The sequence below is a fragment of the Megalops cyprinoides genome, chromosome 3, assembly GCF_013368585.1.
Source record: "Megalops cyprinoides isolate fMegCyp1 chromosome 3, fMegCyp1.pri, whole genome shotgun sequence".
Lineage (NCBI taxonomy): Eukaryota > Metazoa > Chordata > Actinopteri > Elopiformes > Megalopidae > Megalops > Megalops cyprinoides.
The window spans coordinates 3,910,822-3,929,994 of record NC_050585.1 but is presented as its reverse complement, the minus strand read 5'-3'; the positions used below and the strand labels follow the sequence as shown (position 1 = coordinate 3,929,994).

Genomic DNA, 19,173 nt, shown 5'->3' with positions numbered 1-19,173 from the left:
GGGGGACCCCCATGATTAAGAGATTTGAATGTCCAGACCGGGAAGATCTCTCTATATACGCCTGGGAGTGCCATATCTCTGTGTCGAGGTCCGTTGGAAAATCTCCTAATGGACTACTTATTTTGAAATGCTCAGAGATCTTACAGCGACTTACTTAGGAGCACTCTAAATCTGGAGTTAGCAGCCCCACGGACTAAACCTGAAAACACAGCACTAGCAGCTAAGACATGCTTTGGATAGCAATAAGCCGATTAAAAATCCAAGTGGCGCACGCTTGTCGCCACTGGTTACTAGGGCTGTCCCGAATACCATTTTTTGGGCTCCGGAGTTGTAATCAACAGCGAATATTCAAAGCTTTGGCGGGGGGGCTGAGGATGACTCGGGAAGGACTCAACCAGACATTTCTCTGTTCTCGGCTGAGATGGACGGCATAGCGCTGCAACGCGTATCTTTCGATTTAATTGAAGGCATTAATTTTTAAGGATTCTGTTACTCTACAGTATTGTTGTTTGTATTATTATTTGTATTGTATTGTTATTTATGCACGTTTGTAATCCCAAGGGGTTTGGTTGAAAGAGGTCCTATCTATGCACTTTTCATGACATAATAACAGCTTGTGACAATTTTTCTTATCAAGGCTAAATTATAGACCGACATAAATGCTCATAATAATAGGCTCCGAATCCAAGACAACGCCTGACAAAGCGCTGTGAAACAGAAGCGCAGAAACAGCATACTAGCTCCAACAAATTTAGAATTTGAGATTTATATTCATAAGACTTATCTTTATTTATAATTTCTTTAATGTCATTTCTCAGTATTCGCATACATTGAAATGAAATTTGTCCTCTGCATTTAACCCATCCTATGCATTCATCTCCATCACTGCTTATGTAGCCGTGGTATTTAAAAATGGTATCACACCCCACTGTAAGCAAAGAGAAGCATGGCATCTCTGCAGCTAGCATTTTAGCCTTTCAGGGTGACAAACTTATTTAGGGGTCAGTCGAAGCAATTAGACCCTCCATTCAAGTCCCAAAACACGAGCTCGGCAATCACCAGCTACTTTTTATTTCCCATCAGCGTGGCGTTCACTGCTGTGAGTGAGAGGGATGTCAGGCACCCAAGCTGAGATGGTATATATTTCCACATTTTAACAGTGCAATTAAAAAGTATAAATATAGTATAAGAATGTGCTGACAAAATGTATTTTGCAGTTCGCCTTTACTGATAGCCTACATTTAGCAAAAGAAAAAAAAAAGAATCCCAAAATTGAAAACCGAATACCTACCCAGCAAACAAATATCCGAATAGTCGAATATTTGGGTCCAGCTCTACTGGTTACCTCTCTAGGATAGGGGAATAAATGACCAATGAGCCATTTCTTGATTATTTAATCATTGTATGAATTACTTCACATTCGTTTTCTTAAGCTCTCTTTTGCTGCAAGACTTATCACAAGCCAAGGCTGAGGTTTGTACCCATCCAGCAGAGTTTATCACAGAAACTAGTGAGCAGGACAAGATACAAGGGAATGGGTGCACTGTGACCCCAAGGGTTCCAAATACAGCATTCTTTATGCCATTCAGTGTACTCCTCACTGCTAGCGCCTTCAATTTTCACTTCCTAGTGCTCCTTCCTCCACATTTTATAATACATACCGTATGTACAGAAATACAGAAATAACACCAATGAGGAGAATTTGCCAAGAGCTGATTAAAAGCAAGCTTTATACATACAAGCTCAGCATTACAAAATTTTGACACCACAATACAGAGGCCAAAAATTTTGTCTCTTTGAAGTTGGACCCAACATCAATATACACAATGAATTCTACAAGGGTACACAAAAAATGGAAAAAGTGTGGCTTGTCAGCAAAAGCAAAACCCAAGTAAAGAGATGGAATTATAACTTGTGATTCATTCACTTGTTCGGTCCACCACACAACAAAATGACAGAGAAAAGAAAGACACGCAAGGCACTTACAAATTCTTTAATGACTCGACTCACATTCCTAAAGGCTGCACAAGCATTCATCTCATTGTGTGCAATGGAGCTCTGGCTTTCAGCCTCAAAAGGATCTGTGAGCAACAAGAACCATGAACAATAAGGCCTAAGGCCTATCAAAAGAGGAATTGTTAATCAAGAGGAGGAAAAAGCCTGCAACTTCCAAGTCATTTAACGTCTTAAATGCCTCCAACATGCCTCACCCAAAGAGTCAAGCACCAGCAATTGCAAGACAGAGCAAATGGTAATAGTGACTACATGTAGCGTATATTTTCCTACAGAGAAGTGCTGCAGCATTGAAGAGAACCTACAAGACTCTTAGCACATTGAACACTAACAATTTCACGTCTATGTATCTAAATGTCCTCCCATCAATACGTCAAAAGTCAGAATGAGGGAAAAATCACAAAATTATTTGCTAGAAAGCTGGTTTATCCCATCTGCTTTCGTCGGTGACTTACCTAATGACAATGAGATCAAATTTGTCTATTCCAACACAGAACCACGTGATCATCATTCATCATTACTTTGAACACTTTTGAACACCTTATTATCAAAAAACTCAGTACTACCACAAAATAAAATTCATTGATATCATTCATCTTCCCGCTTCAGTAAGATCTTTAAGGCCCTTTGCTGTGGGTGGTTATGCAGAAATAACTGAAGTTTCATACAGTTCTCAGGGAAAAGTGTAGTGTTCGATTACTTGAATATTCAACACTGGCAGCCATAGAATAGTCAAATAAATCCAATGTCCTTTGAAAGTTCTACAATTTCAAATTATGTAAAATGGTGGATAGAACCTTCCCTGTGTATTCAAAGTAATTATTTTCCATAGCCTGATTACTGCAGTCACTAGTCAACCACAATCAATTTATTATGCAAGCCAGCTGTGCCATACACTGTCTGGATTTCTGTAGTGAAAAAGTTAAACTGTCTACGAAATGGCAAATATCCTATATTCAGGAGGCAACAGAAGTAGAGCAAAATAAGGATGTAAATGTCAGTTAAATCGCATAAACTGAGTTCTTTTGAGTGGAAGACACTTTCATCAACCTACCGACTGCTTTACAGCATGGTAATGGCTAACATTCTAAGCTCATAATCCCTTAATACAGACAGAATGCAATGCGATTTGATGACAGCTTGTTAAGAAGCGTATTAGTTTCAAGCTATTCAGACAAACCATGCTACACTGGCAGAAGGAGCCCATGGGAATAAGGCTCAGGTACCTTATTGTTTCATCAAATTGCAATGCAACATCTTGTGCTGGGATTTTTCCATCTGCAGTTAAAGAGGTACTCCACCAAAAAAAAACCATCATGATTTCATTTGTCACTTATTCTTGAACACGTCTTCAGTGGATACCTGTACACAAAACATACCTGTAAACAAAAACATGCCAAGAAAGCAGCAACAAAACCAGTGAGAGTGTTCTGCACAATCTAGCCAGAAGAACAACAAGTCCAAAATCTTTTTTTTTTAAGCTAAATGTTCTTGTATTGACCATAAATAATGATAGTAGATGGCATTTACATAGCATTGGGTCTCAGGATCTCAAAGTGCTTTACAGTGGGGGGCATGAATCAGCCGAATCGCCATCAATGTGTGCAGCCACCTGGGTGATGGAAGGCAGCCATTTTGCACCAGGGAGATCACTGCACAGTAGTGGATGTTGAGGTGTAGGCCATGATGCTGTTTTTTTGAAGTACGGAGTTCCTCTGGGAGGCCATGGGCTCGAGAGGGGTTTGTTGTTATTGAGCATGTTACACTTTATTCTAAACATACTTGATCACCTTCACTACACAGTGCACACAGTACAGAGCAGAAGACCTGCAAGCACATTTCCCTGACCACCCCTTCACTTTTGTAAAGCTATCTCACAGATATACCTTCAAGGTATAAATGAGAGGGAAACCGTGTTTTATACTACACAATGATCGCTAATAGAAAATGGTGAACTAATTTCTCCCTGTTCAAACATTATGCATTATATTTTGTCACTGCAGTATGCCCAAGGGCACAAGCCGATAGCTGGCTAGCTAAGTCAATATAAAGCTGTCCTTCACAGCAGAGATGTGACAACATTGCAAGGCATTAAACATGTACAGCAAATGCAGCATTTGTAGTGAAAACAGTGCAATTCTCAGATACTGCCAGTAATCCAAATTTCCTGCTGTCCGATAAAGATAAATATATGCAGAATGAATGTGTCAAATGTATCACTTTCAACCTAAAAGGGACATACTGGAGAGAAGTGAAATTATATACCAACAGGAATTAAGAGTTTGCAGTGTCTACACATGTACTCATTAGCCTACATTTAAAAGTGTGTAATCTGTTGTATTTCACAGCTTCCTCTTTATACAAACATTCTAATTTAGCCATGACACCCTACAGTAGCAAGTAAAGCACCTATAGTAAGGCATAAACTGTGGTTTATTTCTGTTCCATGCTTTGGTCTCGACCCCTTAGTTTCTGCTTCTTTGAAATGTTATTATGCTCTTACATATACTGTCATTAGGCAGTGTCAGTGCAAAATCTACACCAAAATACAGAGGCCAAAAACAGTGTGGTTTCCTGTATTACCAGTGAATTTTTGGCATGATTTGCACATTATAATCATTACTTTTACCACAAACAAATCACACTCCAACTGTTTCAAAGAGTTTATTGTAACTAAGTGTTTCAAATTGTACATTCATTAGATGAACTGCTACTACCATTTATTTCGGAAGGAAACATCATGAAATCAGCTCAATGGGTAGTTAACCTTGCAGTTTAAGATTACAATAAAAAATAAAAAAGAACTAAATTCACTTTGCTTGGGTAACTTGACATTCCTGGTGGGAAATACCAGTACCAATGAATTCACTTTAGTTGGCTTCAGGATGGACTGCTGCAGTGTCCCACACAGAGGTATCTGTGTTTTTTTAGTGACAACATTGTCCTCCAATTTTAGCTAACTAGCAAGGCTATCTAATTCACCAATTGCACTTAACGTTACACACATGTGCAAACAAGGTTTTGTGTATCATTCACGTTTTATTTTTTATGTAGTAGAAATACGAACAACAGTCAGTGCTACAGAACAGTTCAGCATAACCAAATATCACCTTTCACCTTTGTTTATCAAATGTACTGAGTCAGTCAGACAGATGGACTTGCTTCAAAAAGCTGAATGTCAATGCCTGTAAATAACTGGAATAAATTATCACTCCATTCAAAGAAGCTGGTTTTGATTACAATTTGAATAACATCAACAAAATGACTGGTAAAGTTTACCATGCATTTTGAAACAACCCCCTACAGACCCAAGAGCAGGGCCAGTGATGACAGCTCTTCAGTAGTTAGGTTAATGACATATCTGTGACACTGCTGGATCACCTGAGGAAATTAATACTAGGGAAAAAAAATCACTGTACATGGACCAAAATTATTAAAATCCAACTATAAATCTGTCCATATCCAATAATAAATCTGTCCATATCCAACAACATAAATATAGGTATCAATATTACGGGGAAAAGGGACCTTGATTAAAAGTCTGCAAGGGGCCTGAAACAGAAACGCAAGCCTGACCCGTGTTCTTTATTACCCAAACTGACCCAATCCCTGCCTGAACTTTATCTGTTACATGATAAGGGGGAAAAGCTCACATGAAAACACTAGTAATTACCAAACCGGCTACTGATAGTAATGAAATCAAATCAAAATCACTTTCAATCGCTTACATAAATCAGAATGTTACCAAAACCTCTCCTTTTTGGTAAAATGCAATAATGCAATTACAGGCCCAGACTGGCCCAAACCCAACACATTTCCTGAGGTCTCAAAACAAAACCACAAACAGGGCAGCTTTCAGCAAACTGTACATGGGCCTAAAGTAGAGAATTTACTTCCCGCCCCCGGCTTTGGATGCAGACCCTGAGTCATAACATGACTACTTTATTTCAGGGGGACTAACGGTGTTTGGCAAATTCATCCTTGTATATTCAACTGGTAGGTGGCTATGGCCCTAATACAGATTTTAGGAAAAATGGGTGATAGCAGTGACAGTAATAGCATTTAAGGTCAATATGTGGTAAAGCTGTACATTGCAAAACAAAGCAACTGACCTTTATCATAAGACATGTAAGGATGATGTAAAAGATGAAAACAAGGCTAATGGATCACTGTAATCTCCCCTTAATTGCAAATCATTCTTATAAAAGAGGCAATGTGATATATTGAGGAGAACCATTTTATCTGCAGAGCTGACTTCACACAAGAGGGAGGGGGTCCAGTGTCTCAGAATTCAATTCCGCAGTTCATTAACTACCTGCTGCACTCGTCTAAACCCTTCGTTAATAAGACGGTTTCAATTTCCTGTGAATGTCAAGGTATATTCCAGTAATGACTGATCATGTTTACTTGTAAGTAAGTGAAGTGTAAACTGCTTTCATTTCACATTGCAAGCTTCTCCAATAAAATGGATCGAAATTTGAAACAATACACGGTCGTAAGGAAAAACATTTATTTGGACAACAGTGCACTTCAACGTACAACCATCGCTTAAGTAAGTAAGCAGTTCAACAGTGATGTTCGGCAGTAATTACCAAACACTGGGAAAATAAATGGATCTGCTGCATGATACTAGACCGCACTGCAGCGTACCATCAATTTCAAATAAATGACGACACTTAGCACCATTATGTGGGATCATTTAAGAGACTTAAAAATTCACACTCAGTTTTCAATGCTAATGTAGACATCCATCATAGCAGAAATAAAAAAGACGGCTCATGGCAAACTATGATACTTCAGCATTACTACACTACAGAAAACGTATTGCACACTGTTGGTGAACTGTGATGCTGTATGCCAAGGTATGTGCTGGATTCAGTGAAATCACAGTACAATCCAGGGAACTAGTCCACAGACAGTTAGAAGCCCTACTTGAAATAAGTTCAGTATGGTTACAGTTACCCTTGAAATACTTGAAGAGGCCAAAAATGTTATCAACAAAACATAGAAGACAAAAGCATGTTTCCAATGAAGAACAGGCTTTTTGACTAACCTTGAAAGCCAACTAAACTAATTCAAAATCCTGAAAATTATGCATAAAAGCAGTCCATTTCTGTTATGAATACTTATACAGAATAAAGAGTCTCTTGTTGGCTTCTTTTGATTTGAATGAAGCACATTCTTCTTTCAGAGAATTGTGGGAAAAACAATTTAAATACTGACCAGCATGAATTCTAGCTTAAGGGCAAAATATGCATGGGACATATAACAGGCAGAATTTCTGCCAGACATACAAGACCTGTTTCCCTTTAAAGTGCGTCATCTTTGGCCATTTCACATGTACAAAATGGACACAAATATAAGCCCTTGTCTCAACTTAGAGGCTATCCATTTTGCAAACATCTGCAAATATCTCAGATGAATGGTGTCCTCTTCTTTTGAAGCATATAAAACTACAAAACAAAATCTCCATTTACTACACAGCACCAGATGTATTTTCTTATGATACAGATGAACAGATTTCATTCACGTTAAACATAGTTACAAACAGTTCCTCTTTGTTAGGGGTCGACCGATTATTAGCCTGGCTGATTATCGGATCCGATATTCAGCATTTTCACGATTACTGGAAACGTTATTTTTTTATCCGATTGCCTATAAAATAAATTAATTTAAAAATGGGCTACTTTGGCTCTGATGCAGCCACCTCTGTCTGTAGTCACCACTCTGTGGTCTCGAGCAATGTCCCCCCCACATTGGTTATATATCATGAGTAATAGCCTATCAACACTGAAGGCTACTATGCCATAGACGGGCTCAGAGGAATGCATTTGCAGACTGGGCAGTGCACCGGGTCCCAGAAGCGGTCAGGGGGCCATGAAGGAAGGCAATTTTTTGCTGCTTAACTATTGTAGGTGGGCCCTCTTGGGCATTGTCCATTTCACGCAGTCTTCAAAGTAACCATTGAACGATAACGATGGTTTTGAGTCATAGCCTATTTTTATGTATTTTTATTTGTCTTTATTGAAATGTTCCAAAACTGCATGTTTTGTGCATGTGTGGGGGCAAGAAAAAATATTTGCACCGGGGCCAATCACAATTATGTTACGCTACAGGCTGACACTGTAACTGTTTGTCACTGCCCCTCATTGAGAACATGCAGTATTAACTGGTTCGTTGTTGCACATCTAATGCCAAGGTTATCCACAGTATAAAAGCAGATGTGAGAAGGTGAAGGGGACCAGTTTTGAAGGAGCTGAAGCGTAGGGTTGTGATGTACAGGGCTGTCTGCTTGTCTTTTTTTTTTAACCTTACACTTCTTAGAAGGAATGATTTCTGCATGATACTCCAGATCTTTCTCTTTAAAAACATCTTAAAGATCTTATAACTGATTACACATGGAAATATAAATATGTAGGCATATGCTACAGCCTATCCTTCAGCGACAGAAAGAGACACAAACAATTCAGTTCAAAATTTGTCCCACCAAGTGCAACATGGTAGAATTTCCATTCCATTCATTTCCACAGACAAATCTAGATGACACAACAGAAGCACTTACAAACAGAAAGCACACTCTCACTCCAGCAGCCAGGCAGTGTCCGCACTACTCTATGTGCTGCCTGGTTTGATTGTTTTCTCGAGGCACTGGGAACAGAGTAGTAACAGATTAAAAAAAGGGAATTGGTTCAGGTGAATTTGTTGACAAGGAAAGTAAGGAAAGTAAACTGTTAGCTATATGGTGTAACCAATCCAAGAGTATTTCTCCTAGGTTCAAGCAGCTAGGCATAGCCAGAAATAGCTAGCTATCTAATTGTGTGATTGTTACTCCTTTTGTCTAAAAATGTGGGAAAATTATCCCATATCATCCCACATTTAATTAACAGCAGAACTTTGGGTAAAGTAATCCATCTGAGAAATGTAAATGGCTCATACAGAAAAGTTCACATGGGAAATGCAATACTACCAGGTCTCCTCTTATGTGAACTGTATTAATGATAAATGCAAGAGGGATTGCACATATTTTACTGTTATCAACATAAATTGTACTGTACAGAAATTCTGCATTTGCAGTGTCTTAACAGAAATGTTGCTGAATATAGTTCATAATGCAACAAGATTCTTTAATGACATTTTCTAACATTGTTACAGACACTCAGTGTAAAGCACAATATAATATACACATTTCAAAACAATCACGACTCAAAAAAAATTTGTATCCCAAAATTGCTACGTAAAGTAAAACAGTTTTCCATCATTGTATAAGATTAGCATGAACACAAAAACACAGATTAAGAGGAAGAAACATCTTGCAAAAGAGCAGAGCTCTGCATTTTATCAACTTGGAGAATTAAGGAGAATCTTCTCAGGCTCTCATTTGTGCAGGCTAATAAATGTCTGGCAAGGAAACTGATCAATACTGAAGCTGGCTGGCAAAATCCTGCCATAATCCATGAAAAAAAATCTTATGCGGATTAACTGTTCTCTCGCCCCTTTTCATTTTCATGCTAGAGGTATTAGTCTGGCTGCCAAGTGGAGCCCCACACATTGCCCATACTTCAAGGGATGATTGGCTGCTTCATCAAAGACTCCCCGATTAACCCATTTCTCTTACGTTACACCTACGGAGGAATATGTACGCAAAGTGCACACTGGTTAACTCTGACATGTTCTGCATAAAAATGTATTATTCAGCATATAAGGAACTCTCACTGGCAAAGTGCTTGTGCTTCTGACAGAGTAAAATTTAACATTTCAAGTTTCTGTCTTCCATTGTCACGTTAGCATGCCTCTTGTTTTAAAACAACAGGTCTATATGTTGCATTTAGGCAACTATTAGCAGGAGAAAATAAACTTTAAAAAAGTGGGCAAATTTTAGTGAAGTAAATCTGCTCATTGAGGGTTATTTAAGAGAAAACTATTTTAAATGCATTCCAGAGCAGGGAAAAGAACAGCAAAAGCTTCTAAAACAGAAGATTTATGCTAAGAAAATGCAAACCACTTTAGCGTATTTAAATCTGTCCGTTAACAACAAAAACCAAATATTTTCTACATTTTGTTCCCATAAAATTTATATATACTATATTTACTTCATATACATTATATATATATATATATATATATATATATATATATATATATATATATATATAATGTTTTTTATAGCTTCCACTCTTCTTGGAAGGCTTGATTCCCCAAACATGAAGGGCAATCTTAATGCTTCAGCATACCAAGACATTTTGGACAATGCTATGCTTCCAACTTTGTGGCAACAGTTTGAGGAAGGCCCTTTTCTATTCCAACATGACTGTGCCCCAGTGCACAAAGCAAGGACTATAAAGACATGGTTTGAAGAGTTCGGTGTGGAAGAACTTGACTGGCTCGCACAGAGCCCTGACCTCAACCCCATCGAGCACCTTTGGGTTGAACTGGAACAGAAATTGCGAGCCAGGCCTTCTCCTCCAACGTCAGTGCCTGACCTCATAAATGCTCTACAGAATGAATGGGCACAAATTCCCACAGAAACACTCCACAATCTTGTGGAATGCCTTCCAAGAAGAGTGGAAGCTGTTATAGCTGCAAAAGGGGGCCAACTCCATATTAAAGTATATGTATTTGAATACAATGTCATTACAATGTAATGGTCAGGTGTCCGAATACTTTTGTCCATATAGTGTATATGTAGCTTAATGATGCAGCCATGAGGAGGATAAATGATTAACATCCTTTCATTTGTAATTAATTCTACCACTGAAACGTGAATCACTGTAAACCTTTACCACTTAGATTGGATTACTCTAAATAACCTAACTCTTTTGACGCCGTATGCAATTCAACACCATCTGTTGATACCCACATTTGTTATAGGAAAGACTGCAAGCAGGAAAACAAACACCCTGGAATTACTGCTTAGCAAAAGGTTAAAAAAGGTTGAAGGCAAGATGAATTAGTCTTCTTTAACACCGCAATTAACACCGATCCACTGCAAGTTTGGACGTGTAGATTATTACGTTACAACTTATTTAGGAGGCAACCTTATCTAAGGGAGCCTTTTATCATTTTCATTTTCAGATATTGTCCATTTTGCTAAGCAGTTCAAGATACGTTCCATGCTTAAGGTTACTACGGCAGCGCATCACCTGGGAGATCCTTAATAACTTACAACTGACTTGCCTAAGTTCACTGAAGCTACACAATGGAAGATATATAACCAAAGTTAAAGGAAAACCAAAGCAAACAGATACCAAATCTGTTTTTTTTTTTTTTCTGCAAAGCACTTCTCTTTTGCTAAGTACACATGGACCAGATGTCTCTGACCACACCCCATCTGCCAGAATGAATGCTAATCTCTCCTGATTTAGGGTGATGCAACCCCACCCCAAATGGATGCAGACATGCTGTAATCAGCACATCAATGACACAGAGCATTGCAAAATCACAGCCTACACAAATACCTATTTTCTTTTGCTGCTGATATCACAAGAATCTGAATTCAGTAGCTGCAGGTCATTTTTTATGGAACCTAAAGGTGTATTCATTATGTCACTATAAACTACCAACAATTCATCCCACTCAGCCATCCTGTACATGAACAGGTCTTGAAAACATCATCTGACAAAAAAATACATGAAGTCCATGGAGCCTTACTCCATAGAGAATAGAGATGTTTACTGAAGAGGTTTTGGTTTATGAAACAAGCACAGGGATTACAAATCTCCACGGAAAAAATGTATTTTCAAAACCAAACTGTAGGCATGGTGACACTTGCCATATCTCCCAATGTTCTGGCAGGAATATGAAAGCTTAGTTTCTTATATCACACAATTTAGCAAGGGCATACAATTGCTTATTTTAGAATGTGGTTTTGTTGCTCTGAAGAGTACTGAGTGCAAGAGTGTAAAAATAAACTTAACCACTGAAGCCATCAGAATATCTGCCATAGATCAAGGTATGGTAAGAGTCTACCATGTTGGTCTTGTTGTTACACCTAGAATGTGCACTGAATGGGAAAACCTCATTAACATAACACACATACAGCCACACCATTTAGTAGGAGTCTAACCAGTCTAACCAGAGCCTTTGTCTGGTTGAGAAAAAAATGTGCTCTGTTCACAGTTAAAGTGTGTGTGATAAATAACCACATTCAACTTTGTACACTCTGCCCTTCCCCAGTATAGACAGGGGGACATTTTGTAAGACTCTTTATCAGCTCATTGTGTTCAGCCATTCTGAATAATTTCATTACTGCAAGCTGCAAGTTGCGAGAAGAGGTCAGCAACCATCTGAGGTGCTAATATCAAAAAGTGATCAACAAACAAAAGCACTTGTAGCAGTTCCTGGCTTGGATACACAGTCATTTTTAACTCCCTGCAGTGACTACATCAATCTAAACGTATGGTACTAGTAAATTATTGATGCACTCCCGCTATTTACCTGCTTTATGTGAAATCAATAGTCTTTGTACTGCGCAAAGTTTAAAGAAGCCTGTCACTACCTCATACACAAGGAATAATAACGTCTCTTCTAATGGTGTTGATTACATCTTTGGGCATATAGTTCGATTAAACGTATTGGTAAGGGAAGCACTTAATATGGACAGTTACATAGTGGGACTAGCAGACTCGCGCGCTATCCGCTGAAGACAAAGCCCGCTATACAAGATTAGTGCCATTCAGTCAAACCCCACCCCCTCATCACCCAGTACCCTAGTTTGGAAATGATTAAAATTTGCTGTACTGAATCAGCGAAGCGTAATACAGCCTAACAATGTAAATCTTTGTCTATGTCCTGGAAACCCTCCAATTCTCATCACACTGGAAGGTCATAATCTAGATTAAGTGCGCAAATATGAGACTGAAGTATGATGAAGCTGCTCTGTCGTTGGCTAAAGACCCGTTTAGCTATGTGCCTAGCAAGCTAACGGAAAACAGATACTGCATATTCCAAGATAAGACAATGTGCTGAACCTGTTGATATCTGCAGGAAAAACTACATATAGCTCGCTATATTATTAGCATACAATTCATAACTGCCAACTCCAAGCCCGTAGTATCCGGTTGAATGACACCGATTGATAAAATGCCGTGTTGCTAGAGAACATGTCAACATGAGTGATAAATACAAAAATATTGGTCATGAGACACTACCGAGCCCGGTACTGCGCTTCCATCCTCTCTCAGAGCTAACACTGCTCTCTTCGTTCATCAACCTGCTATTTCCTCTTGAAAGCTTCAGAATACGGCGAGAGAAACTCACTGAAGCTACAGCCTCTCACATTGTCTAAATCTCGCAAAAACAGCTATGACTAAAATCTTAACAAAAACCCTTCCTTTCACAGGGACTTTGGTGTTTTAGCAAGTATGAAACCATTCTAACATAAGCGTTTCACGCCCACCCCCCACCGAAAAAGAGAGTAAAGGGTGAAGATAAAAGCACCGCAGTTGGCAGTGTTAGCTAAATCCAACGAATAATTGAAGTGCATAAAAAGAACACTACTTTGTGTTACACAAGGCTTGTTTAAAAGACGTTTACTGGCTAGATAATTTGAGAAACTGCATCGGTAGTTGGCGGGATAGAAATTTGCGCATTTGTTTTACGAGTTGCTCGATATTTCTCACGTAGGAGAAGCACTTTCCGGTAAAGTAAGCGATTTCATCAACATCAGAAGTTACCTAGTTACAACTAAGACAACAGGATAGCTAGTCAGTTTGGTCGTCAGATATCATACTATTTTTCAACATTGATTACTTGTCGACTTGAGTAATGTTATGGGATTGGGTGGATAGCTGGCTGGCTAGCTAACGTTAGGTCATTGAAAGTTCCCCCGCTTTATTTCCCGCACGGTTATGGCCACCATGACGCATGTCACAAATAAATAAATGCCGAAACAAAACTGTCAGCTAATCACAGCGCGATTTACATTGTAACCATAGCCGATGTAGCCGCTTATACCAAATAGTTACTAATGCACTGTGACTCCAGACTAATGTTAACGTCCTATTAATAAACGTGAAAGGTGGAAAACACCTACAAGCTACTTAGTTAAGATCACCAAGCATAGAAGTTCACCATCTACCTAGCTTGTAAGACAATAATACGAACGTCTTATTGTACTCGGTGATATTGCTCTTTAGACAAGTTACAACCGCAAACTTAGCCAACGCAGCCCTTGTTCGGTAATGTTTTACTGTGCATCAGTGAGCTAGCCACTTCGGCTAGCAGGGCAGCAGCTATTAGGTAGCTGGCTAACAAAGTGTTAGTCTATGACTGTCTCGTCAATACTAAAAAGTATATAATGTAACTTTTTCCATTTGATTTCATGGTTAATGTACCGCATATTCCACATTCTTTCCAAACAAGGCAACACAGCTTGTTTCCAGTCCAAATCATCCATAAACGGTCAACTTCCCACCCTGGTGTTGTCTCCATAGCCAGCCAGATTGCTACCTTACTGGCAGCACTGGTGCTGAAATCTGGCGTGCTTGCAACATCTGCAAGAAGTTGCCTGTGCCTTCTTAATGCAAAAAAAAGTGTTTTCATTTGAATATTTGATGTTTCCCATTTTTACTCATTTATGGACATCGTGGCAAACTAATTCTACGTACAACCAATGGCCAGCTCAAGAAATAAACTGCTTGCTAGCTATTTGTTTTTGAAGTTAATTTGCCTTGGCTACACGGCATCCCGCGCCAACGCAAGTCCATCCAATGTTATCTAGCAAGGTTTCCGCTCTCTTTACCCTCTGGATCAACCAGAGACGAATAAGAGCGGTGCGACGGCATTTGTTGAGCAGATCGGAGCCCTACCTTTTAGAAGAAAAGCTGCCAGAACCGCGAATAAAAAGAGAGGAGTAGAGAGAGATCCGCTGGCCGTGCTCGCCATGTTGGACACCTGCTTCAGTCTGGCTGCAGTGCTTCACCTAGCGACAACAGGCACAAGATAATGAGATGCGGAAGTAGGAGGGAACAAGTCTAATATGATGGTCAGAAGAAGGCGTTGCTGCATGTTGAAGTGAATTAACCACGTAGGTAACAACATTTCATTCATATTACCATGTCTTCAATGGACAGACACTTTTGTCGGTTTCATCAATGATTGCAAACATGGATACCTAACGGTCATACACTTTGCATCTAAAATAGTGACTGGTATAGTTAGCTGCACATCTCAATGCCCACTGTGCACGACGAAGTTTCGTAAAGCCCTTGGTAGTGCACAGCTCTCCCCTTGTCACAGTTTCACATTAACAGCTTTTGAAACAGTAAATTATTATATGTTCTGATGATTCTTATAGGCCTAAAGACTCGCGGAATTCGAGTAAAAGTGTTGGCATTCATGTTATGACAACTACACATTTCAAAATATTACCAAACGATCCCTCTTGAAATGCAAACTGAATGAAAGACGTAAACTTTATTGACTGTTTTTGTTCCGAATGATCTGTGAAAACATTATATTGTAATGTCTGCAGAATTCATCCCGTGAGCTGATTTGCAGGCAATAATTAAACGTAAACTTAATATGCAACGAACACTGTCTGAAAAGAGTCGTCGTTTCTGTTCTGCTATTAAAATAACTAAAATAATAAACAAAAATATCAGCTTTTATGAGTATCGTCCGGGTTATCAATGATAATAACAGTTTCACAGAACTCTTAGGTGCACGACAGAGGAAGTTAAAGAGCACCCCCTATGTTACTGTTGAGTTACTGCCGGTTCTTTACAAGTTCCCGGTCTGTCAAGCTGAGCCGTGCTGTACAGTAAATATGCGGAGAGAAGAGCGTTGCACATTTCTTTTATCGGTATTAAAAAGGGAATCAAATTTAACTTGGAAATCGGTTGTTTGGATGGTTGTTCTAAAGGGCGATTATTAAGATACATGTCAGCAGTTGTGAATTCTTCTCACATTCTCAAAATGTGTCACCTTAAAACCTTAAAGGCTTTAGACTTGGTCTTAAGACTTAAGTGAAGTCTTGAGCGATTGCTCTGACACCAGGAGATCTTGAGTCCATTTCCCAGCTGTGTGATACCAAAGAGTGTAGAGATGGGACTTGCTGCACCAGTCTTTGATATTACAAGGATGGAGTGGGAGCAGTAGTGCCTTGATGGGCAGGTTTCTGTGCAGAGGGCATAGTTTTAAGTCAAGTTGCTTCACACCATAGAATTCAGAACAAGTCATGACCAAATGAGGCTTGGCATGGCTTTAAAAAAAAGCCCTTTGACCAGTTCCAATACATGTGGTGTGATTGACACATGCCACCCAAGCTCCTGAGATACAATAACACATGCTGTTACATTTAAGCCCTTAAATGACCTAGTCAGGTTCATGTTCCCTTGTGGTCATCTGAGGTATAAATGATTGATGGCAGACTTGAATGGACATTTTAAAAGGATTTTGGATTTGAAGGTGGAAGGAAACAGATCAGAGGTCTTAGAGCTCCACTGGGATGCATAAGGAACATGACAGTCTTGTGGTCCTCAGCCTTTTGTGTGTGATTCAGGCACTCAGAATCCTGGGGAAGGAACTGGCAGTTCAGATGCATTCATTGCAGACATGCCTGTTAGGAATATGTCTGTTAAGGGTTTCAGACACAATCAATGAATTTCCTCCTTTTGGTTGGTTGTAAACCCTATATGACCTTGTGAATTTTGGTAGATAATGAAATGCTTAAAAACTGGAAAATAATTGCGGAGTATGGCCTTATTTGAAGTTTATTGAGCCTCTGTTATTCTTCAAGAAAGAGGCAAATACCAGGAGAGAGAATAACATTACAAGTTAAATAAGTAAAGGGTCTTCATAAACATCAGTAGAGAGAGTCCTTACATCCCAAAATATCTGCTATATAATACACATTACATCTTAAATTGAAAGAAAATCTGTCTTCAATATTATTTTTTATTATTTTGTATTTATTTTATGTTGCTGCAGCATGTTGTTTCTATCATTACAATTGAAAAGATGCAGTTGAACCTCTGCTCTTAATCTTCATAATGTTTGCACTATTAAGTAGAATGTTCCTTACTGTGGATTGTGAACACAAAATGGCTTCTTAACCTCCCCTCAGGCACGCCTTGTGGCATAAGAATCCATAGTGAATAAAGTTGTAGCTCTGTGTTGAAATGTGATGAGGAGCTTTCATTTTAATTTGATTTAAGATATTTCCATTCAGAAATCCTATCAGAGATCCAATTGATCAAAGATGCACATGTTGTTTAGAGAGCACATTGCATCCTGTTCTTCTACAAGCCCAGTGTTTTCAAGTTATGGCAATTTCTTTGTTTTTTTGAATAAACTGTTAGTCTTTTCAGATTGCTGCATAGTTACTGTATGCGTGCCCTGTTACTCTCAGAGTGTGTGAGCCACTGCACATCCAATAGCCAGACATGGTATTGGAGTTCTTGAGTGATGAACTGACATCATCTCTGGCTATGTAGATGTAGTTATACTTTCCTCCTTGCTGTGACACTGCAAACAATGCTCAAACCAAATATGAGTATAAAAATCAAATCAACCGTGTGTGTAGGCACCATGTTGAAAAGAAATTCTGTTGCATGTCAGCAAATTTCATTAAACAGTGTCAATGTGCTTAGCGGAATAGCTGAAACTAATACAGATCTATTAGCTGTAAACTAATTAGTTATAGTTGTAAACATTACTTAGTTTTTTGGTGTTTGCAAAGACTAGTCCAGGATCAGACCGCTATACATTACCATGGAAAACTTAAAGGTGTTAAGAGGGAAATACTTTTTCTTCTTGCTGAAACCTAACTTAAGTTCCCCTTGGTGGTCCCAGTGGACAATACAAAAATGTTGCACTATTTTTTTTTAAACTGTGCTTTGAAAATTGCTGAAATGTCACTCCTTTTCACACAAAAACCTTGAATTCATGGAAAGAATTGTTGGTTTTTAAACATCCATAATTTTTACATCATCCATATTTTTTACATATAGAATTATGCATATATGGACTATGTAAATATGTACTGTTTATATGAAAAATCCTGGAAAAAAAATGTTGACCATGTTAAAATCATCAATTTGGTGCTGTTCCTCTTTATACATTCTATTTTAGTCTAGCATCTGCCTGATCTCTTTGGTTATCCTTGCGACAGTGTTATTTTCTTTTTGTATTTTCAAAGAAAGTAACATATCCTTTCTATCGGAAGAAAATCTTTCGATCAGTCTTGATCTATCACTGCCTCAAGTCAAAATTATGAGAGGGGACTGCTCATCAATATAATTATGTTGACTTTATAATGTAAATTAATTGAACGCATTCTCAAATTGACTACCAGTTGGAGTCAGCGTAGCAAATTGCTGAGGTAATCCAGGTAGCTCTACCCTTGTGTGGCTCATTATGCAAATTTGCTGTGAAGGCTCATAGGGTAAGTGCTTTGATTTTCTGGAGATGAAGAGGAATTAAAGAGAAGTTTATACACACCTCACATTCCAATTATGTACCTCAAGGCGTACAATAAGTGGAGGCCTGACTTGCCTTCCAAAACTCAATCTGCCATCACCTTTGGTATATACCCTCCCTTTGAATCCTGTATAAAAATATAAAACAAAAAGGTCATGCCTAAAATGGGTTTGGCCATGCTATCTCTGCCTCTTAAAACTGTGACATCAAAACAATAGGTCAACGTCAAAAGGGGACATGGGAATTCAGTCATGACAGGAAGGTATGTTAGCATGTCAAATATTGTGGGGAATGAAAAATGATCAGTGTTTATACAGGGACAAAATGTGACAAAAATACAGATGTCATATGCTTGCTAATGATGTAGGGATTAAGCAACCTGCTCTGAGTATGCAGAATGCGAACCACATGGTTGGGTTAGCTCACTCTTTGAAGAACTGTGTAAAAAAGTTATACCATGCTGAAAGGACCATACTTGATATGAGGACAACCCAATCATGCATGCATGGGACATCATTCTCTGCTCTGTCTTAATCCTGTGATACTTGCTGTTGCATTCACCAGTCATAACCTCCCCCATGAGAATATCTGCAAGTGTCAGTGCCAATTTCATTAGTATTTTGGTGCATTAAATTGCAAATGTTAAGTGAAAATCTAAGGAATGGCCAGAGAGTCAAGAATTGGTTTGTTTTTTTTAGGTTTCGAAATTGCACAGCTTTTCTACCTTTTTTGTATGTATTA

At 38.7% G+C, this 19,173-nt stretch overlaps 1 protein-coding gene across 3 annotated transcripts in view; it reads right to left on the bottom strand.

The window, feature by feature from the left end:
• cadm1a (cell adhesion molecule 1a) overlaps nt 1-14,934 on the bottom strand; it is a 262,268-nt gene extending 247,334 nt beyond the window's left edge. For all 3 annotated transcript variants that reach the window (XM_036524508.1, XM_036524509.1, XM_036524510.1), the window contains exon 1: nt 14,820-14,934. In XM_036524508.1, the coding sequence (XP_036380401.1) occupies nt 14,820-14,895 (76 nt within the window). In that variant the 5' untranslated portion in view covers nt 14,896-14,934. The remainder of the gene's footprint in view (nt 1-14,819) is intronic.
• Nucleotides 14,935-19,173: the final 4,239 nt, after the last annotated feature.